At 41.6% G+C, this 22,986-nt stretch overlaps 1 protein-coding gene and 1 long non-coding RNA gene across 4 annotated transcripts in view; both read left to right on the top strand.

Annotated features, from left to right (window-relative positions):
* The window catches only part of LOC123520077 (bifunctional peptidase and arginyl-hydroxylase JMJD5-like), a 34,092-nt gene extending 30,577 nt beyond the window's left edge, over window positions 1-3,515 (top strand). Inside the window, exons 3-6 of one of the 3 annotated variants that reach the window (XM_045281964.1) lie at window positions 184-374; window positions 852-1,014; window positions 2,299-2,453; window positions 2,626-3,515. In XM_045281964.1, the coding sequence (XP_045137899.1) occupies window positions 184-374; window positions 852-1,014; window positions 2,299-2,389 (445 nt within the window). In that variant the 3' untranslated portion in view covers window positions 2,390-2,453; window positions 2,626-3,515. Of the gene's footprint in view, window positions 1-183; window positions 375-851; window positions 1,015-2,298 lie in introns of all 3 variants that reach the window. The other 2 variants (XM_045281963.1, XM_045281961.1) reach the window with 2 other exon arrangements.
* Window positions 3,516-15,947: 12,432 nt separating this feature from the next.
* LOC123520250 lies at window positions 15,948-17,470 on the top strand. The gene is made up of 2 exons (XR_006679209.1): window positions 15,948-16,353; window positions 16,479-17,470. It is a non-coding gene; the product is annotated as an uncharacterized LOC123520250 (long non-coding RNA).
* The last annotated feature ends 5,516 nt before the right edge of the window (window positions 17,471-22,986 follow it).

The following is a 22,986-nucleotide window of genomic DNA, read 5'->3' as shown; positions in this document are numbered from 1 at the left end:
CTCAAGCTAATCAACAACTTCTAGCATAAACCATAAAGTGATTCCATGTTCCACACACACTGTACTAATGCACATTATATTGCATCATTACTATGTGAGTCTGTAGCATGAGTATTTCTATTCCCTGCAGATATTTATTATGTGTATAATAATACATGTAAATTCACTGTAGATTTATTTCAGGCCCTTTGCAGCCACCCCACCGAAGAGGAAGCGGCAGTTGTCGAGTGGAAGCAGTGTGAGCAGCAGTAGTAGTGTTAGCAGCAGCAGCCCTAGCGGTGGCGCAACACAGCTCTTCTCTCCTACCACCTGCGCTCCTTTGTCCCCTCCCAGGAGCTCAGCAGTCCCGTCCTGTCCCGTCTTCTCCAGTGATGGTTAGCAAGGCACTCATTGCACCCTTTAGTCTGTAGGTCTTGGCTACATAAACACCATAAAGGATGTGAAAAAAATAGTGTAGATGAAACAGACAAAAATTAATATTTGTATCAGTAGCCCCTCGAAATTTGCCAATAGATACTCGAAGATGTAACATGTTACTTGTGTTGAAGTAAGCAATATTAGGTCAAATTCAGTCCAGCAAAATAATGGGCAAAAGTGTAGGTTTTGTGTGAAATTGTAATTCAGAAACATAATTTGGTGTTGATTGTACTCCATGAAACTGCTTTTACACTTTATCGTTATTTTCTCCAAGAAGTACTGAAGAAAATTATAACTAACATGTAATCGTTTCGATGGGCAATAGACTCTGCATTTCTATAAGTCAATGTTCAGTACATATTCGTATGCACAAAGTGTGTTACTTCTCACACTGGAGGAAACACATGTATCGCTGACCTTTCATCATATTGTAGCAAGCAAAGAACATGACAACTATGGTCTGGCGTGGAACGAGTGGCCGGTGTCTGACAAGAGAGGCTCGCCGCGGAGCAGTGCGAAGGGCATGTCGCTGCTGGTGGCTGGTCCTCAGATGGTCCTCAGACACAGGAGATCTGCCACCAACCCGGAGCCTCAAAGGTACAATACATATATATATATATATATATATATATATATATATATATATATATATATATATATATATATATAGAGAGAGAGAGAGAGAGAGAGAGAGAGAGAGAGAGAGAGAGAGAGAGAGAGAGAGAGAGTACAAAACACTGTAGGCAGGACACAGTATGTTTGGTGTGATCTGATTATGTATGTACGTGATTTCATCTAAGCGTATGTTTATCTCTATACTAAGTGATCATTGAATATCCTTGCCTCCTGCTTGATCGTAGAACAATAGGTAAAATATATTAATGATAATAATAATAATAATAATAATAATAATAATAATAATGGGAATAATAATAACGAAATCCTCACATATGCCAATGCAGTGTCTGAGTTACGGCTGCTCAGATGATCGCTCTTCGTTCTCGATCTGGAACTATTTTCTTAGCTGGGTCCCATCAAGGTGGAGAAGACCGAAATCTCTCGGCCTTGAGTCCCATAACGCTGTTTTCCTTACGATCGCATTGTACTCAAGAAGTGAAAGGAGCCACGACTTCAAATGAAACTTTCTCCTACAGAAGAAATAGATCAAACTATGCTTAGTAATTTTATTTAACTATTTATTTTAACAAAGAACCACGGTGAAGAGAAAGTATATCATTAGTGAAGAGAAAGCACATCGGCCGCATTCTTACAATCTAACGTATTATCTCAGCTAAATAAATGTAACAAAAAAAAAAAAAAAAATAGATAATAATAAATAAATAAATAAAAATAAATAAAATCCATGAAGATCGGAATTATCATCCCTGAGGCCTTTTAAAATTGTCCAATTGAGTCGTTATTATTATATTATTTCATGCTTCTTGAGTTTAGGTATGGATTCTGTCCCACTACTATATGTAAGTATGCCGTGGCATCCTGCTCATTGTGCACAGAATATAAGCAAGCGATCAGTTCTCTCGGTCTGTAAAGTTACTCCAAGAAAAAAAATAGATGAAGATGTCCTATATTTGGTTGGTAATGTTGTTGGCGTGGAGTGTTTCCTGTTTTACACAATAGTTCTAGTTCTGTGTTGTTACATTTTTCTATATATTTATCTATTTTTGTTTGTTTATTTTAGTCTTAAACTCCATGTACTTTCCACATGATATAATTGTTCCAGGGTATGATGATATAGTCATCAATGAAAGCAATTTCGCGTTCATATGAAAGTACTAGCAATGGTTTTATATGTGAAAAGATATGACAAAATTTATGAGATTAAAGATATTTGAATTAATACTCTTTTGTTTCCTAGATCAGGCAGGTGTTTGACAAGAGCATCGAACAACACGGTCCTATAGCATATTACTTATCAGGGAGTCGTGGACCATACCTAAGCGAGAAACGTTAAGTGTTCCATCAACATGAGGATCGCATAGAGAGTGGTGCCTCCTTGCCTATTAGATGTGCATAAGGTTATAATTTTTTTTATACATTTGATAAAATTAAAACAATGGAATTGTTTTGTATATACTGTGGTACAGACAATTATACATTAAAAAATGTGAATTAATATAAAACTAATAGGAGGAAGGAAGCCCCAATCACCAACAGGCTCCTCTGGATCTGAGTAAAGTTTTGTTGCAGCAGTTCTCAGGTACTTGATGATGGGTGAAATATAGCGACAGCGAAGAGTTCGTAGCCCTGCTGGAGATACGAGACAGCCCTACTTCTACATAGCACCAAACAGTGTTCAGCAAAGGATCCAACCCCCAGCTTTCAAGACAATAAGTATATGGACCGAAATTCTCTAGATATTGAAAGTTTTACTTCCATTATGCTAGAAGTTGTTATGTATCATAATTTAAAGGAATCCTGGTGGCAGTGTGATCAAATAACTCTACTTTCATCAATCAGCATTTTAATGACAAAACATCAGCAGGATATCAAGTGGCATATCTCGCCAATTATCTGTTAATAACTTTGTTATTAACCCATAATCCATCCTTTATGGTGTGCATTTGTTCAATTTCCTATAGGCAGATGTATTTGAAGTATTAGAAAAATGTATTTTTCAAGTTTTTGGAAGTATGATCTCAGTACAAACAATTTCTTTGTCTGTGATTTCCAGAAAGCAACTTGATGCATCCTGGTAAAATCCGTGTTCATATCAGGGTATGTCTTATGCGGTAGTATAGTAAAAAGATGTTCTAACGTGTATACGCATACTATTTACTGACATTACCTTTATGTAAACTTTATCACAAGATTCTGGCATAATTCCTTTCTCTGTTCATATGCGTTGTAGGGACGGAGAGCTGCAGTATCTATCTACCTTAACTGTACATTTTTATACGAATTATGGTTTGGTGTATTATAATGGTTGATAAGGTGCCTTAAAGTCTCTCTTAAATCTTAATTTTCAACGGTAATCCACTAATCTTTACTAATTTTTTGTAATATAAAAATGTTTTGAAATCGTTGCACACGTACGATTTTAAGTGATGAGCAAATGAATAAACTACTTTAATTGTGAATATTCTGTTCTCCAGTTTATCAGTTCCTTCTGTAACAAACAAGTATGATACTGAAGGTGACAGAAGGTAGCAATAGCAATAGTAGCAGTAGTTATGTATACTAATCTAGTGCTAGTAGTTAGTGGTAACTGTAATAATAGTAATAGTAGTAACAGCAGTAGCAGCAGCAGCAGCAGCAGCAGCAGCAGCAGCAGCAGTAGTAGTAGTAGCAGTAGTAGTAGTAGTAGTTGTTGTTGTTGTTTTTTTGTTTTGTTTTGTTTTGTTTTGCCTCGCCATTTTACTCATTTGAGATGCAAGTTTTATGGTTCATCGGTAATGCCCTGACCTGAGGGCTAATGGATCGTCAGGCACGCGAGTTTGAATGGTGGCCACGGTCAGAGGGTAATAAGGACATCCACTCCCAAAATCAAAGTCCTCCATAGGGATACCGACTTAGTCTTGGTTCATGAGAGGAAACCAGATGTAAAGAAAGACCCAGTGTGTTATAGAAATATCTTATTTTTTTGTGCCAGTAACTCATATACATACATCTACGTACTTACAGGTGAGAAGGATATGGTTGACTTTCAACTGAGGGGAAAAAAAAAAAAACCCTGGATCGAAACATCATTGCGTCATCGGTTTTGGTCAATTTTTTTGCTTCACAGGTGAAGGATAGAATTTCCCATGTAGCAACTTTTTTAATGCTATCATTTTTGTTTTTGTTTGAATTTGAAATGGGGAAAAAAAAAACGAGCAACGTGTGCATGACATTATGAGGAAACAAATTGCTATTACATTAATATCTGACCACCAGCACGTGTTAAACGTACATTGTTTCTTAATGTTGTTATTTTTTTGTTGCTAATACTGATGTTATCAATCAAAGCTGTATTTTTGTGGTGAGTCTCGGGGTTTCCATGCTTGCACTTCTTTGGTGTGAAGTTGTCATCATGAAGTGATTAGTTTGGCTTTTTAAATTTTCTTTATTGAATTTATTTACTTTAAAAAGACTATAATAGTTCTGAACTTCGGTCAGTGTTGCCTGGGCCTCGCCGCTGTTTTACTGACCATTCACGTGTTCAACCTCGACTGTTGGCAGTGAGACATTTTGAGATTTACCGCGCGCAAATGTGTTGTCTCTTAAACTTTAAAAATTCAGACTGTGATTTGGGTAAGGACTAGGGATTATTTAAAAAGAAAAAAAAAAAAAATGTTTAGGCCATTTACTAAGCATGAATTACTTACCGAGATATTTGACACTGCTCTAAGCTACCAGATCTTGAATACATGGTTAGTGAGATATTTGACACTACTTCTTAGCTACCAGATCTTGAATACGTGGTCGAATGCTTGAGAGTGCACAACGTAAGTCCCCTTCAACGTTCAGGCGGTTTCTGTACTTGGTTTTGATAGCAACGAGCTCTTGTCATGAAAATAACCCACACATGGAAAAACTGCTACTTTTCACCTGAGGCTCGTGCCCCATCCCCCCTGGAAATCACCCACGCCCCCCAGGTTAAGAACCACTGCCTTAGTCCAATATTATTCAACCTGGGTGGACAGTCCACCTTATAGTGGACGAGATTAAGTGAGGAGTGGACAGCTGTCTAGGGTGGACTACTGGATGGACGAGATCCTCACCTGCACGTGCCTGTATAATATACAAGAGACTCTCTCTCTTTCTCTCTCTCCTATGTTTCTTAAAATACTTACTACAAATACATATTTACCTATTGTAACATCGAGGTTGCCACTTTGTCTACTCGCAAGACCCTGATAGTACAACCACGTGAGGGACTGTCTCGCCAGTGCTATTCAACCTGGGTGGACAGCTTCTACTTAATCACCACTAGGGGTGGACGACATTAAAAAAGGTTGAAGACCACTACCTTAGTCCAATGGGTAGAAGTGATCATATGACATTAAAGCTGGAAATACAGGAGGAGGATGGGATAAGATAGAGATGATTACAAAAAAAAAAAATTATATTATATAAGCGGATTTTGAAAATTTCAGGAACTTTTTTGCTGATATTGAATGGAGAAACATTATGTACGAAAAGACAATATGAAATATTCTTACAGAAATATAATAAAGGAGTAAAGAAATATGTACCTTTCTATAGGGATAAGAAAAAAATACACGCTTGGTACAATGCTAGATGCACAGAAGCTAATAAGGCAAAAGATAAAACTTGGAAGAAACTCATAAAGCAGAGAAATGACATTAGCAGACAGCAGTATAAAGATGCGAGAAATGAATATATTAGAGTAAGAAGAGAGGAAGAAAGAAACTTTGAGAAAGATGTGGTGAGTAAAAGCAAAGATGAAGCCAAATTTTCCACAAATTTATAAAGAGCAAAATGAAGAACAAAGAAACAACAAAAAAATAATCAAAGGAGGGAAGACATACCAAACAGAGAACGAAATGTGTGAAATAATGAATGAGAGCTTCAAAATAGTGTTCACTGCAGAAGAGGATTTCACAGAACCTAATAAGACATTGCATTGCCAAGGATTATAGGAATTCACAGTGCACAAAGAGGATATCGGAAGATTATTGGATAATTTGGATGTCAGAAAAGCAATGGGGCCTGATGGTGTATCAGGCTGGGTGCTAAAAGAATGTAAAGAGCAACTGCTGGATCCAATATGCGAAATAATTACAAGTTTAATAAATGAAGGAAAAGTTCCACTAGAATGGAAGAGAGCCAACGTAATACCAATATTTAAAGGAGGAAAGGCAACTGAACCATTAAATTACAGACCGGTGTCACTTAAAAGTGGTATGAGGAAGTTGTGTGAAATAATTATCAAAGAAAAATAGGTTAAACATCTGGAAGAAGAACAAGTCATATCGAACAGACAATTTGGGTTCAGGACAGGATGAACATGTGTATCGAACTTATTAAGCTTCTACACGAGAGTTATAGAAGGACTAGAAAGCAGAGACGGATGGGTAGACACAGTATACCTGTACATAAAACAGGCTTTTGATAAAGTCCCTCATGGAAGACTACTTTAAAAACTAGAGAACATAGAAGGACTGCGAGGAACTTTGTTAGAATGGACAAGAGATTATTTAAAGGATATGGAGATGAGAACTGTGATCAGAGATACATACTCATCTTGGGGTAAAGTAACAAGCGGAGTGCCACAAGGGTCAGTGTTAGCCCCCATTATGTTTCAGATATATGTAAATGACATTCACAATGGGATAAACAGTTACATTAATTTATTTGCCGATGATGCAAAGCTGCTAAGAGTTATCAAAATCCGGAGAGAAACAAATAATTAAGACTAAAGAGGAAAAGATCTGAGAGTCATTATACAGGAAAATCTGAACCCCGAAAAGCACATAAGCAAGATATTTAGATTATCATATATATAAATGTTGACTAATATAAGAGTGACATTTCAATTCATGGGCAAAGATATGATGAAAAAAATAATCACAAGCATGATACGTCTAAAGCTGGAATATGCAGCAGCTCTAAAAAAGATATAAGAAGATTAGAAAGGATACAGAAGATTGCTACAAAGATGGTGCCGGAACTAAAGAAGAAAGGCTGAAGGAAATGGGACTACCAATCTTACACGATAGAAGAGAACGAGGGGACCTAATAACAATGTACAAGATAGGCACTGGCATTGAAAAGATAGACAAGGAAGACCTGGTGCTGGTGACAAGAAGATAGGACAACAGGTCATGCTAAGAAGATCAGGATGAGGCAGTGTGTGAAGGATATTGGAAAATACACTTATCCACACAGAACGCTGAAGTGGAATGCATTGAATAATGAAGTTGTCACAGCACATAATGTGCATAACTTTAAGGAAAAATTGGATAAATGGAGACATGGAGACAGGACACTATGAGCCCCGCTCGAACTCTGTACAATATTATACAACTAGGTAAATATACACACACACACACACACACACACACAGAGAGAGAGAGAGAGAGAGAGAGAGAGAGAGAGAGAGAGAGAGAGAGAGAGATTTACTAAGGCTAATATTTTAAGCTCATGCTTCTTACTGCCATATAACAAAATTTAACGCAAACCACGTCACTCGAAACCCAGTATTAACCTTACAATTTGTGAAATAAGTAGCCAAGAGATGCATTTATCTCCGCTTCCAAAACTGAGGAGTTATCTATGCTCCAAAATCACAATTATCAACTTAACTATTTTACTATGGGTACTATTTTATGGTCTCGCTGCCCTATAAATAGTTTTGAAGAAAACCACGCCACTCTAAACACAATATCAAGCTCACAATTTGCGTAATCACTTGTCAAGAGACGCATCTACCTCCGCTGCTGCTGCTCCCAAAAGCACCTTTGCCTCCCCAAGCCTCCCTCTACCTTGACTTACCACCAAGGCGCTTAGGCTGCCATTTTCAAAGATGGCGGCCCCCAGCAGAGCGTTTGAGTATTCTCCTTTCCGGAGAATACTCTTGCCGCCAAAAGCACCTTAGAAAGTTTCGAGTATGCGGCCCCTGAGCTAGTATCTACGTGTTTCCCGTGGATCTCATACACTGTGATTGTTCCTTCATCATTTTCACACTATTAACTGACCTTTATTTATTTATTTTTTTTCGTCTAAAGGAAGTGTACAGTTTAAATTTATGTTTAATGTTTACGTGTGAATGGTACATACCTGCATCCTTTCCTCCATTAAGGCCGTTCGTTTCACACCGGAGACGATGCACACAAACCACTACAGACGGGCTGACTACGGTTGCAATGGTAAAGCTATGTTCACACCGGGCGCGATGCTAGGCGAGACATTCGCTGTGGTAGAGGTTGGTTGACTTGACACTTCCTGACGTGGAGAAGTGGCGACTGGCGGAAGAGGAGTTATTAATGCAATCTTTAGCCTTGAATAATAAGAGGAAAAAGAATTGGGTATATCAAGCAAATACGAAACGACTGGAATGTGGTGAATATCATCTTATTCAAGAGCCAGAAATGGATGTGGGAAATTTGGACTGACTGACTCCAGCTCAGTTCTCTTAATTCTTTACTTCCTATAAAGACAAAATTGTCCTCCTTTAAATCAATGGTCCATATGGGCAGAATATCGTATGTAGAGCGCGGTTTGCTTAGCAGGACTTTTCTGTCCTTTTACATTGGCAACCCTGACTGTTTGGGTTCCTGCAGGGCTCAGGTGCTTTCATGAGCTCCAAGAAACCTTCATATATGTCATCATGGAACCTAAACCAGGTAATGTATTGAAATTAAATGTATTTACTTAATATAAGAATCTCTCTGATGTGAAATATAACTAGATTTTCCAGATTTTTTTTTTTAAACATTTATGTAATAACAAAGAGGACAAAATTGTCTTGTTAGGCACTTGACTGCATGTATAACTTGACAGATGTAAACAAAGCTCACTAAATAAATGATTAGCCTACTTTTGTCTAAGTACTAGTATTCAGTATTATAAGGAACAATTGTCTTCTTCATATGTGACCTTTATGGACTGTGAAATATAGCATACTTTGGGAATACGATACTACTTACTGTCATCAATATATATATATATATATATATATATATATATATATATATATATATATATATATATATATATATATATATATATATATATATATATATATATATATATATATATATATATATATATATATATATATATATATATATATATATATATATATATATATACATTGTGAAGGGCACCGCATTATTTTCCCCTTTATTTAATTATATCATATGCGTATGTGTGACGCCACCCAGCGTGGGCCCCTCGGGCTGTTCTGTTGAGCAGACAACCCGCCTCCCTCTCCCTGTTTCTCGTTGTCTGGCGAGCAACTCAGTACCAAGTTAGCCTTCAGCGGAGATAGACACCACTCTCGTCGGTCTGGCACAGTGAGAGAGACGCGTGTTGGCTGGGCTTTTCGAGGTACTCAGTAGTCATTGGTTTGGGAGTTGTGCCCTCTTGTTTGAGTAGCTGGCTTGCTACTGGGTAGACTGTGACTGTTAGAGCAACGGGCTCGTTGCTCTAGGAGAAGTGTAGTTAGTTCGGCTGCATTTCTCGTGTGTTCGTCCACTCGGGTGTGGCGACGCGGAGGGACGCGTTAGTTTTCGTCCCGTTGTTGCCGTTGTGGTGGCTGTGGTCACCAGTGTCTTTTGGTGGGCGGCTGTGTGCCCCCATCATCGTTTGTGTAGTATCAGTAGTATACTGTTTATAGTACCGGCCAGTCTTCAGCGGAGTTAACACGTGCGCTCTGGGCACAGTGAAGAGACGTGTTTGCTGGGCTGTGTGTTAAGTGGTACTCATTAGTCATCGGTCTGGGAGTTGTGCCCTCCTGTTGAGTAGCTGGCTTGCTACTGGTAGACCGTGACTGTAGAGCAACGGGCTTGTTGTTCTGAGAGAAGCGTGGCAAGTTGGCTGCATTTCTCGTGCGCTCATCCACTCGGGTGTGGCGACGCGGAGGGACGCATTGGTGTCGCGTCCCGTTGTTGCTGTTGGTGGTGGTGGTCACCACTGTGTTTGGTGGGCGGCTGTGTGCCCCCATCATCTTTTGTATAGTTTCAGTAGTACGCTGTATTGTAGTGGTTGTAGCCACACACGCTATTGAATGCTGAGAGGCTTCATGCTGTAGGCCAGTGGGTGCGTAGTTCTCGTCCGCCAGACTTGTCTGTGACGAGTATCTGGACTCCGTGTATGGCTGTTGTCACCCGTAGGTGGTGTCTGGGCTTGTGTGTACACCACCAGATGTGCTGTACACATCATATATTGTAGCAGTTGTAGGCTAGGGGTGTCAGTGTGACAGGTGTTAGGAAGCACTTGTCGTAGTAGGTTAGTATAGTAATATACTGTGTGTGTTGTCCCAGTCTGTGATATATCATAGTCTGTGGGCAAGGCGTGTGGAGAGGCATTAATACTTCATAGAGAAGTGGGTGGAATTGTCCTTGTGGGCGGTTTCTCTAGGGGGTATTAAGGCCTCACCCTGTTACACATAGCATCTACCATTTATAAATTCTACTTGGTTGGGTACAGGAGGAGAAGGAGTTGCTAAGGAGATTCCCTTACAGTGGGGGAAGTTATACACTGTTGGCGACCTTGAAAGAACCTGAGTGTTACGGCTGCTGTGATTTATAGTAGTGGGGACTCTGTGAGTGTTATATTCCCCACTGTACTGAACGTAACAAAGTTGGCATCCTCGCCAGGATAACACTCTAGTGAGCTATAGCAGTTAACCGTAGCCGTGGTGACCGCAACATAATGTGGCGACCTCGCCAGGATAACACTCTAGTGAGCTGTAGCAGTTAACCGCAGCCGTGGCGTACGTAACAGAAAGTGGCGACCTCGCCAGGATTAAACCAAGTGCTTTATAGTGTGTAGTGTATTGTGTGGGGTATTATTACTTATATTATTTTATTGTATGTGAGAACGAGTCCCTGTGAGCACCATGAAGGGAGTTACTGGCCTTTTCACCTCACCAGTGGAGGGTGAGGGTGCAAGTGTGAGCCGGCGAGATGTTAACTGTGACTCACCACGTGGGATGATTATGAGGAGTTTAAGGCTAACATCTTGCAGGCATATGAGCTGCGACCAGAAGCCTATCGCTTGCAATTCAGAGGAAAGAGGAAGCGAGCAAGTGACTCCTACCTCGAGTGTGCTCGTTCACCGGAGCAAGTGTTTGAGAGGTGGATTGCAAGCGAGGGTGTTGACTCTCTCGAGGCTTTGAAGGAGTTAGTAGTTATGGAGCAGTTCATTGATATTGCTGACAAGGAGCTGGTACCTCTGTTGACGGAGAAGAGGTTTAGGACTTTGAAGGAGGCTGCTACATGGGCTGATGATTATGTGTTGGCCCACCGTCCTGTGCAGCAGCCTGGGAGTTGGAGTCGTAAGGAAGGTGGTCATAAGGGAGGCCCAGGGAGTGGTGGCAGTTCTTCCTCAGGCTCTCCAGGCCACTTTAGGCGATATTTTGGATTCGGCAATAAGATGGGTTTGGGAAAGCCCCAGGCCCCACCCTCCTTCTTCTGCGAAGGATGGGACGGCGGGGAAGGCGGCCCCTAAAACTCCCAAGTATGATTACCAGCCTACGTGCTATCACTGCCGAGGAAAAGGGCATTTTAAGTTCAATTGCCCAAAGTTAGTAACAGCTGAAACTCCCAAGTCCTCGCAGAAACCAGTTGCCTTGTTGGTGTGGCCAGACCAAGTTTGTGGTGATGAGTTGACTGCTCCTTCAGGTTTTAGAAGTGAGAAGGCACGTGTGCCTGAGTTGTGTTTGGAGGAGGAGAGCAGGTTGGCCCACCTGTTCCTCCCCCTGTTGCCACGCCCGCACCTAAGGATAGTGAGCTTGACTGGTGCCGTCCTTTCCTGTGTGGAGGCACGGTTGAGATTGATGGCACAAAGTATCCCGTCACTGTACTGCGTGATACGGGAGCACAGCAGTCAGTGTGCCGAAATGTCACTGGTAGGAAGGTGACATCTAGCAAGGCAGTGTTGTGTCGTGGACTTAACACTGTGGAGGAGTTCGTGACGGCTGAGGTGACGCTGTCATGTCCTCTTGTCACTGCTACGGCTCAGGTAGCAGTGGCAGACGAACTGCCAGTCGCAGGAGTGGACTTCCTGCTTGGGAATGATTTGGCTGGTGGTCGTGTATGGATCCCAACCTCTGATGAGGATGAGGTTGCTGAAGAGTCTGGGCCAGTGGTGCAAGACTCTGTAAATGTTGTTACCCGCTCTCAGGCCCGCCGGGCTGAGAGAGAGCCTGTTACTACCCAGGAGGTTGCTAGCAGCCAGGTGGGATTGACTCCAGATGGGAGTAGCAGTGCTGATGTGGTGGAGCCAGTGTTGGGCTCACCATTGAGTTCTGGTGTAGAGGCTGACGGTGACGGCGTGGAGTCACTTGTTAATGCACCGGACTCGGCTTTGGGAGTTGTTGCTGAGAGTGAGGACGGAGTGTTGGGTGTAGCTGAGTTGTTTGATGGTTATCCTCACTCTGCAGAGCACTCCGGAGGGAGCACTCGTGCTGAGTCGCTTCCTGGTGTGGAGGCTGAGGGCTCTGATGTTCAGCACAGGCTCCAGCATGATGAGTCAGGCAGTTTGTTGGAAGTTGGCGCCCAGGGTGGGAGACTTCCAGTTCTGCGGGGAGTTGGAAGTTTCTTCCCCTGCGGAGCATCGTGGAGGCAGGGAGCGAGCTGTTCCCTTGCCTGGTGACTGATCCTTCTGAGGACTCACCGAATCACATGGCAGGAGCGGAGCAACCTAGGCCAGCTCTCCGTCCTCGATGCCGTGTGGGACGTAAGGTTGCAGCGTTGCCTCAACCCCATGACTCTATAGTCCCCCTTTCTCTTACCCAGCTAGAGCCTGCAGAGCTCATTCGTAGGCAGCAGGAGGACCCGGCGTTGGCCTCCTTCTTTGCTCGAGTGGGTGAGGGAAGTAAGGAGCTGGAGGGCAGGGAGGAGTTTGTTTTGCATCAAGGGGTGTTGTGTCGTAGATGGCAGGAGAGTGACGGTGGTGAGTTATTGCAAGTAGTTGTGCCGCATAAGCTGCGTGAGGCACTTGTGCTGTTGGCACATGAGGGGCCCATGGCTGGACACCTGGGCATCCGAAAGACCGTCGCTCGCCTGCGTCGCAATTTTGGTGGCCCAGCATGTCTGGAGAAGTAGCCACGATTCTTAAGTGCTGCCACACTTGTCAAGTGGTGGGCAAGCCTAATCAGACACCCCCTGTGGCGCCACTCCACCCCATCCCTGCTGTTGATCCTCCCTTCACGAGGGTTTTGATTGATATAGTAGGTCCTCTGCCTACTACCAGGGCTGGTCACAAGTATTTGTTGACCATAATGGATGTTACCACGCGGTACCCTGAAGCAATTCCCTGAGAAGCACTCACTCTAAGGTGGTGCTGAAGGCTTTGTTAACCTTCTTTACACACTTTGGATTGCCAGCAGAGCTGCAGTCCGATCAGGGGACCAACTTTACTTCAAAGTTGTTTAAAGATACGATGACTGCGTGGGGGATCAAGCATATTGTGTCCAGTGCTTATCATCCGCAGTCTCAGGGAGCCCTGGAGAGACATCATCAAACTCTCAAGACCATGCTCAAGAGTGTTTGCAATGAGAGAGATAAGGATTGGGACGAGGGTGTCCCCTTTGTCTTATTTGCGGTGAGAGAAGCGCCCACTGAGTCCTTGGGTTTCTCACCCAATCAGCTAGTGTTTGGACACCGAGTGCGTGGACCGCTCGACGTTGTTCGGGAGGCTTGGTGTCAGCCGTCGCCTGAGCGCCCTGTCTCACTGCTTAAGAGCCTCATGAGCAGTCGAGAGAGATTAGCCAAGGCATTAGAGGTGGCGCAGGCCCACCTGTGTAAGGCCCAGCAGAGTATGAAGGGGTATTATGACCGAAGGGCCGAGTATCGGAGTTTTGCCCCTGGAGATGAAGTGCTCGTGCTGTTACCACTTCAGGGCCAGCCGCTTGCTGCCCGCTATAGTGGCCCCTATGTTATAGAGAAGAAGGTAGGTGACCTCGACTACCTGGTGGTCACTCCTGACCGGCGCAAGAGGGCTCAGCTGTGTCACGTTAACATGCTGAAGCCCTATTTTCGTTCTACTAGCCAGAAGGGCTCTTTTAGTTCTGCCGTGCAAGAGGCATCTTCAGTTTTATTTTTCTGCCGGGAGGGAGAGGCTCCAGAAGTTATTGGGCCTGAACCTGTTGTTCCTACAGGGCAGTGGGAACGGAATAGCCTCCATCTCTTGAAAGAGAAGGTTGAACACTTAGGGGATCAGCAAGATGAGTTGCTTCGGCGGCTGAGGAAGTACTCTTCTGTGTTTAGCAGTGTCCCGGGCAGGACACAGTTGATAGAACACGATATTGATGTTGGGGACGAAAAGCCTGTCAAATGGCCCCCATACCGAGTGAGCCCAGGAGTACAATGTCATAGTAAGACATATAAAAGGAGCAGACAACGTTGTAGCAGATTGTCTGTCCAGGGCCATTCCCTTTAATCAGTTCCATGCCTTTTAAAAAATTTTGTAAATGTTTTGTTTCCAAATATTTTTTCTTTTAAGGGAGGGCGTGTGAGGGGCACCGCATTATTTTTCCCTTTATTTAATTATATTATATGCATATGTGTGACGCCACCCAGCGCGGGCCCCTCGGGCTGTTCTGTTGAGCAGACAACCCGCCTCCCTCTCCCTGTTTCTCGTTGTCTGGCGAGCAACTCAGTACCAAGTTAGCCTTCAGCGGAGATAGACACCACTCTCGTCGGTCTGGCACAGTGAGAGAGACGTGTTGCTGGGCTTTTCGAGGTACTCAGTAGTCATTGGTCTGGGAGTTGTGCCCTCCTGTTTGAGTAGCTGGCTTGCTACTGGGTAGACCGTGGCTGTTAGACAACGGGCTTGTTGTCCTAGGAGAAGTGTGTAGTTGGCTGCATTTCTCGTGCGTTCGTCCACTCGGGTGTGGCGACACGGAGGGACGCGTTTGTCTCGTCCTGTTGTTGTTGTTGGTGGCTGTGGTCACCAGTGTGTTTTGGTGGGCGGCTGTGTGCCCCATCATCTGTTGTGTAGTATCAGTAGTATACTGTTTATAGTACCAGCCAGTCTTCAGCGGAGTTAACACGTACGCTCTGGGCACAGTGAAGAGACGTGTTGCTGGGCTGTGTGTTAAGTACTCATTAGTCATCGGTCTGGGAGTTGTGCCCTCCTGTTGAATAGCTGGCTTGCTACTGGTAGACCGTGACTGTAGAGCAACGGGCTTGTTGTTCTGAGAGAAGCGTGGCAAGTTGGCTGCATTTCTCGTGCGTTCGTCCACTCGGGTGTGGCGACGCGGAGGACGCATTGTCTCGTCCCGTTGTTGCTGTTGGTGGCGATGGTCACCAGTGTGTTTGGTGGGCGGCTGTGTGCCCCCATCATCTTTTGTATAGTTTCAGTAGTACGCTGTATTGTAGTGGTTGTAGCCACACGCTATTGAATGCTGAGAGGCTTCATGTCGGCCAGTGGTGCGTAGTTCTCGTCCGCCAGACTTGTCTGTGACGAGTATCTGGACTCCGTGTATGGCTGTTGTCACCCGTAGGTGGTGTCTGGGCTTGTGTGTACACCACCGGATGTGCTGTACACATCATATATTGCAGTAATCGTAGGCTAGGGGTGTCAGTGTGACAGGTGTTAGGAACCACTAGTCGTAGTAGGATAGTATAGTAATATACTGCGCGTGTTTTCCCAGTCTGTGATTTATCACAGTCTGTGGGCAAGGCGTGTGGAGAGGCATTAATACTTCATAGAAGTGGGTGGAATTGTCCTTGTGGGCGGTTTCTCTAGGGGGTATTAAGGCCTCGCCCTGTTACACATAGCATCTACCATTTATAAATTCTACTTGGTTGGGTACAGGAGGAGAAGGAGTTGCTAAGGAGATTCCCTTACAGTGGGGGAAGTTATACACTGTTGGCGACCTTGAAAGAACCTGAGTGTTACGGCTGCTGTGATTTATAGTAGTGGGGACTCTGTGGAGTGTTATATTCCCCACTGTACTGACCGTAACAAAGTTGGCATCCTCGCCAGGATAACACTCTAGTGAGCTGTAGCAGTTAACTGCAGCCGTGGTGAACGTAGCATAAAGTGGCGACCTCGCCAGGATAACACTCTAGTGAGCTATAGCAGTTAACTGCAGCCGTGGCGTACGTAACAATATATAGACAGTAAAGGAAATCACTCCTTCATAACAGGCAGAATAGGCTTCAAGACAACAACTTTCTACGGTCGTAAGGAGACTGATTGAGGTGCTACCACTATGTACAAGTGATTCTGAGGATATTGATGAGTATGCTGATGACGAAGTTGATGATGATTATAAGCCGCATGACTCAGAATATGGTATGTTTTTAGTATAGTGGACTTTGCTTTGGAATATGAAGAGAACTTTTAGAAAAGTTTGATATATCAAAATTTATGGTTTGTTACCATTCTCAAGATGACATAAAATATAAAATATATTTCAGAGGAGTCAACTGAAGAGGATGAACATCCATATGAAACCCTCGTTCTGGAAATTGACAATCCATCACCAGATCTATCACCTAGGCCTAAGCCAACTCATGGTTGTTACACAGACGACAGGCAAATTCCAGAGAGAAAGCAAATGAGCGTTTGTGATTTCATGCTAAAATTATCTTACTCTCTCTTGCTAAGTGGAAAGACAAAAGGGAAAAAGAGGAAGAGCTTAGGTAATGCAGTAAGCGGTGCATACACTGTTAAGAAAAAAAAGGGGAAAAGCTACAAAACCCATTCCTGATAAGGATATCAGATTGGATAAAATTGATCATTTCTCTCATATCTTCTTGAAGGGGTTCCTGTAAATTACCTAGGTGTAAAGGCAAGATTTCAGTGTTCTGCCAGAAATGTTAAGTTCACTTATGTTTGGAATCAAAACGAAATTGCTTTCAGGAATTTCACACCAATTGAGATAAAACAAATTTAATTTTCAAAGTAAGATGTGAAAGAATTGCAAGCTTTAGTTTTATAGGGCTGTGAGTCAAGAGTTGTATTTATGTTACTTCAAACTTCTATAACCAAAGGATATATTAGTCACTTATCAGTCACTCAGACTTATATGTTTTGGACTGATGAAAGTTGTATTTTATTTCTCAATTACTAGAGAACGTGATTAGTCATATAGGCTTATACAAGATAATTATATACAGAAAGGAAAACAATGTTCTGCTGCCCTGTGCAATCAAACTACTAGAATAACCAAAGGAAATAGAAAGTTGTATATAGTATATATTGGAATATAATTATCCTTATGTTTTTTAGTAAATATGCATTATGATATATAGTTCTTGTTTACATGATATTACACTGTATTAGGACAATTTTATTTCATAATAGGTTCCAAAATAAAAAATTTGAGAAAAACAAAAATGTTGTATAAGGACAATTTTGTCACGTTAATATATTTTCTCAATTTCAAATAAAAATGATTTTTCTTTTGTACATATGTGTCATTTACATCTCCAAAACAACATGTTTACTTAAAAGAATATATATTTTTTATACTTGGAAGCATGTTCAGGAAGTAAAGGGTTAAGTTCTATCATTCAATGAACAGGATATTAAGAAGCAAGGAAATCCCGGTGAAGGACAGTGAGTGAGTGAGGGAGAGCCAGGACAACGCGGTCAAAAAAAAAAAAAAAAAAAAAAAAAAAAAAGCACAAAGGCGGGAATCCCAAGGGGTATGACCCATCGATGCAATGGCCAGAAAAAATCGCCTGCCCGGCGAGCATGGAATCGGTGTGTGCGGTGTGGGTGACATCTGTCCCAAAGTTTCGCATCCGTGTGAACACTATTGGAAATACACTGAGGCGATTTTAAGCCACATGCTCTACAGGGATTCAGGTCTGGTGAATTCCCGAGCCACTTTTTGAAGTAGTATAACCCACAGTCCTCTAACCACTGGGTAACAAACTGAGCTGTGTGAGCAAGAGCTCCGTCTTGCATAAACCAACTAGCGTTACACTATTCAAAACTTTCAGGCAGGTTATCATACAGTAACTCGAAATAACTGTGCTAATTTATGTTCTCATTTCTTTTTCAAGAAACACTAAAGTGTCAACTACACCAAACGCAAAGCAACCCCACACCATAACACTTGGACCATGCTTAACCATTTCAGCTGTATAGCGTCGATCATTGGGGTCAGCTGACCCCTTGGGGTGCCTCACCACGGCCTTCCTGGGTGTGTCGGGAGTGTTTGGGAACTCCGCCGTGGTCTTGTTTTAAGTGGTTTTGGTGCACTCACTAGGCGTTCTGCCATGCCTTACAAGTGTTGCGTTCCTTTATGTAAAGGGAATTACAAAAGTGGGCCAAAGGTGTGCTTATTTTCATTCCCAAAAGAAGAGAAGCTTGCGCGGGCTTGGCTTCATGCTATCAAGCAAGCAGACTCCACCCCAACCAAAAACTAAACCAATGTTTATTGTATACAACTAGTATAGTTATATCCACATTATAATACAGGGTGTAACACGAGTTTCTGCGAATACTTGTAGAGGTGAAAGTACAAGTTTGTTTAGTCGTGGGGTGAAATTCAAGTGCATGTGGCGGGGTGACTGTTACACCAGCTGGGCCGGTCGGGTGTTTTATGTTATAGAAACACTATATCAACTTACTCCACCTTACTGTAAGTGTGTAGCATTTTGTATATATTTTCTTCCTTTGGAAAATCACAACACAATCAAAATGTATTTACCGTCACCGTCTTAAAGTGAAATTTCAAACAGCTAATTTTCTGCTAGATAGCCTCACTACCGCCCTCCTGCCAGGGGAGGTGGGTAGCCTTTTATTTTATTTGTCACTAATTACAGACATGTTAACATTGTGTAATGTTTACCGGTAAATTCCTAATCTGTAATACCACTTGTCTGATCATGGGATACTGTAACACCCACAAATTTGCAGAAATAATTGAATAACCCACTACTTTTCACAATCGAACAAACTGCATAACTCGCTATCATTTCTACAAGTTTTGGGGTATAGCAATATTCTGCAATGAGACGAGTAGTATTGACTGAGAGGTAATTTACAGATAAATCTGACACCGTGTTAGAATGTCTGTAATTACTGACAAATAAAGTAATAGGCTATACGGGGACACCTTGCCTGCCTGAGGGAGGCTAGCAGCAGATCAGCTGTTCGGAATTTCACACCAAGATTGACGGTAAATAAATCTCGATGGTATTGCATGATTTTGACAGACAAAAAAATCTCTGTTGAAAGTACCACACACTTACAGTAAGGTGGACATGGTGTTTCTACGAAATAAAACAATCGCCCGTACCAGCCACACTTAAATTTCACCCCACGACTAAACAAAGCCTCAAAAGTCATATGAGTATAGAACATTTTTTTTACTTAGAATAACTTGTTCTTTCGCTTCCTAGAAGTATTCGCAGAAACTCGTGTTACACCCTGTATAATGATGTGATGATATCAGTTTATGATATATTTAGTGTAGGTGAACATAAGGAACCTTGGCTACTCGAGTACTACCTTAGGTTTGGTTAGGATAGGTAAGGGTAGGTTACGGCAGGTTAAGTTAGGTAATGAAACAAATGTATTGATCAACATAAATGTTTTGAAATCAAGAACAGCTTTTATGCCAATTAATTGTTGGTAAGATAAACAGAGAAAGGTGGGCAATAACCTAACCCTAGCCTGCCCTAACCTATCTTAACCTAACCCATCTAAAGGGGTCTAAAGACGGTGTTTTTAGCTTGCTGGTTTAAAGGGGTGTTTTTAGCTTGCTGGTCTAAAGGGGGGTTAGCTTGTTGGTCTAAAAGGAGTGTTTTCAGCTTGTTGGTCTGAAGGGGTTGTTTTTAGCTTGCTGGTCTAAAGGGTATGTTTATCTTGCTGGTCTAAAGGGATGTTTATCTTGCTGGTCTAAAGGGATGTTTATCTTGCTGGTCTAAAGGGATGTTTATCTTGCTGGTCTAAAGGGATGTTTATCTTGCTGGTCTAAAGGGATGTTTATCTTGCTGGTCTAAAGGGTATGTTTATCTTGCTGGTCTAAAGGGGATGTTTTTAGCTTGCTGGTCTAAAGGGTGTGGTTTTAACGTGCTGGTCTAAAGGATGTGTAATATATATATATATATATATATATATATATATATATATATATATATATATATATATATATATATATATATATATATAAACGTTATCACCACAGGTGTTGGTGTATAGGGTTTATGCTATTATTTAGCTGACTACTAAGATTTTTGAAATTAATAAAAAAAATCTAAGTAAAATATATGGTTCAGGTAAAATAATGCAAAATATCATCATCATACGTTTATATTGTAAGACAAAAGAAAAAGATCATCGATAAAAACAGAAATGATAGAACATTTATGGGAAAAGAGATGAGCAGAGCGGCGCGGCGATGGCCTACTTGTGCTGACGTCACATCTGATCCCTCAGGCCTGTATACGAAGGCCGTGGCCTCACACGCTTGGATCTGCGAAACAACTATAATAAAAAAAATTAGTTATAATGTTGACTCGTCACTCCACAAGACGATTCTTCTAGGGTCCAATATCTTTGTAATAAGAAGTGGTAAAAAGCTGGGAAGAAACACAATTGTTGTTATTATAACACTTTATAAGGAAGGCTTTAATTGTAAAGATATAGCCACTCGTGTGGGAATAGGAGTGCGGCAAGTTCAGAAAGTGAACCAAGAAATTTTGAGATGGAGGAGGTGACGCCATTCCTATCCTAACCCTTGCTCTGGTCGGCCAAGGAAGATATCAAAACGTACTTCTAAGATCATTAGGAGGCAATTGAATAAAAATCCAAAACTCACAGCTAGAAAATTGAAGGGTATTGTAAATCTTTGAGTAAATGATCTGAGACTAGTGAGATGCATATTACATCCTGAAGCAGTGAAGGATAATTTCCTTCAGTTTTCTAGCTGTGAGTATTGGATTTTTATTCAACTGCCTCCTAATGACTTTAGAAGTACGATTTGATATCTTCCTTGGCCGACCAGAGCAAGGCTTAATTGGGGTAGGAATGGCGTCACCTCACCACCTCAAAATTTCTTCGTCCACTTTTGAACTTGCCGCACTTCCATTCCCACACGAGTGGCTATATCTTTACAATTATTATAGCTCTCCTTATAAAAGGTTATAATAGCAACAATTGTGTCTCTTCCCAGCTCATTATCACTTCCCATTTCAGAGATATTGAGGCAAAAACACAAAGACCATTGCAAAAAACGAGCAATCTGCGTGAAATATGCTTGCAAGTTGCACGGTGACACCACATGGACCTGGGAGAGACTGAACAGAGTTGCCAAGTCGTGTGTGCGTATTGTCTCTGCTAAATAGTGGTACTGTACAAAGCATACCATTGAAAAATAGCGATAAGCTTGGTCGCAGATTAGGTATTTTTCTTGTTTTGAGTTAAGCGAAAAGTTTGGGCGGCCTGTAATTTTGCGCTGAAAATTTCCAGTACGACTGTATAATATATATATATATATATATATATATATATATATATATATATATATATATATATTTTTTTTTTTTTTTTTTTTTTACGTAGGGAAAAAAGAAAGTTAGAAAAAAGCCCACTTGAGCGCTGGCTCTCCAAAGAGTACAAAAAGTGCCAAAACCGTCAGCCAGAATTAGGGGAGCAAATGCCTCGATACCTCCCTCTTAAAAGAAGACAAGTTGTAGGAATTTGGAAATACAGTTGCAGGGAGTGAGTTCCAGAGTTTACCAGTGAAAGGGATGAATGATTGAGCGTACTGGTTAACTCTTGCATTAGAGAGTTGGACAGAATAGGGATGAGAGGAAGAAAAAAGCCTTGTGCAGCGTGGCCGCAGGAGGAGGGGAGGCATGCAGTTAGCAAGATCAGTAGAACAGTTACCATGAAAATAGCGATAAAATATAGAAAGGGATGCAACATTTCGGCGGTGAGAAAGAGACTGAAGACAGTTAGTCAGAGGAGGGGAGTTGATGAGACGAAGAGCTTTCGATTCCACCCTATCAAGCAAAGCTGTGTGACTGGAACCCCCCCAAACATGCGAAGAGTACTCCATACAGGGACGGATAAGGCCCTTATACAGAGTAAGCAGTTTGAAGGGCGGGAGAAAAAAAAAAAAAAAAAAAAAAAAAAAATATATATATATATATATATATATATATATATATATATATATATATAGAGAGAGAGAGAGAGAGAGAGAGAGAGAGAGAGAGAGAGAATGGGTAATTTCATTCGTTTTGTGATGCAATCTGTTCCATAAGTTAGTTTGGGAACTGAAATGTTTGCAAAATGAAACAATTTCTTTCCATTGAAATTGATTTGAATGATTAGTATTGTTCTAGACACAGAAATATTGCATTCTTTTATATTTTCTGTGACAACAAAACAGCATGAAATTACAATAACTGCCAAATGTTACAAGTACTTGATAAGGAGCTGTAATAAAATTTAATGTCTCATAGGCATCAAACTATACACAATAGCTTGTCACTCATCTCAAGGGTCACCAGGAACTTTTCCAGCTATTTGAAGGGGTATTTATGAGGCTCCCTATACTGCCTCTAACCTTCAATAAATTGCATGCCTTTATTTAGTGTGCCACATCTTAATTTGACTTTTAGGATAATTGAAAGACAATGGTTTGAGAGTAAAAGACATGAAATATCACCTTGCACTATGCATTCATTGGGTGGAAGGAAATATTGGAGCACAAGTAGAAGTCTGTGTAAAGCAGAGATTTTTGCACTACTCATGACAACAGTTGCTTTCTGAATTCATATTTGTGTCCCTTGTTTGTGTTCAATGTCTGTGATAGAAGGATTTTTGTCCTCACATCTTTGAGCTTGTCTGTAACTGGTGTGGTCTTTCTTGATCAGACTTTTAGACATCCAGAAATTGGGACACAAGATGAAAACTATTGTGATGGGATGGAAGACCATGTACTACCACATGAGTAGT

This window comes from Portunus trituberculatus, chromosome 46, assembly GCF_017591435.1.
Source record: "Portunus trituberculatus isolate SZX2019 chromosome 46, ASM1759143v1, whole genome shotgun sequence".
NCBI lineage: Eukaryota > Metazoa > Arthropoda > Malacostraca > Decapoda > Portunidae > Portunus > Portunus trituberculatus.
The sequence above is the reverse complement of the archived record's forward strand: the minus strand, read 5'-3'. Positions and strand labels throughout refer to the sequence as shown.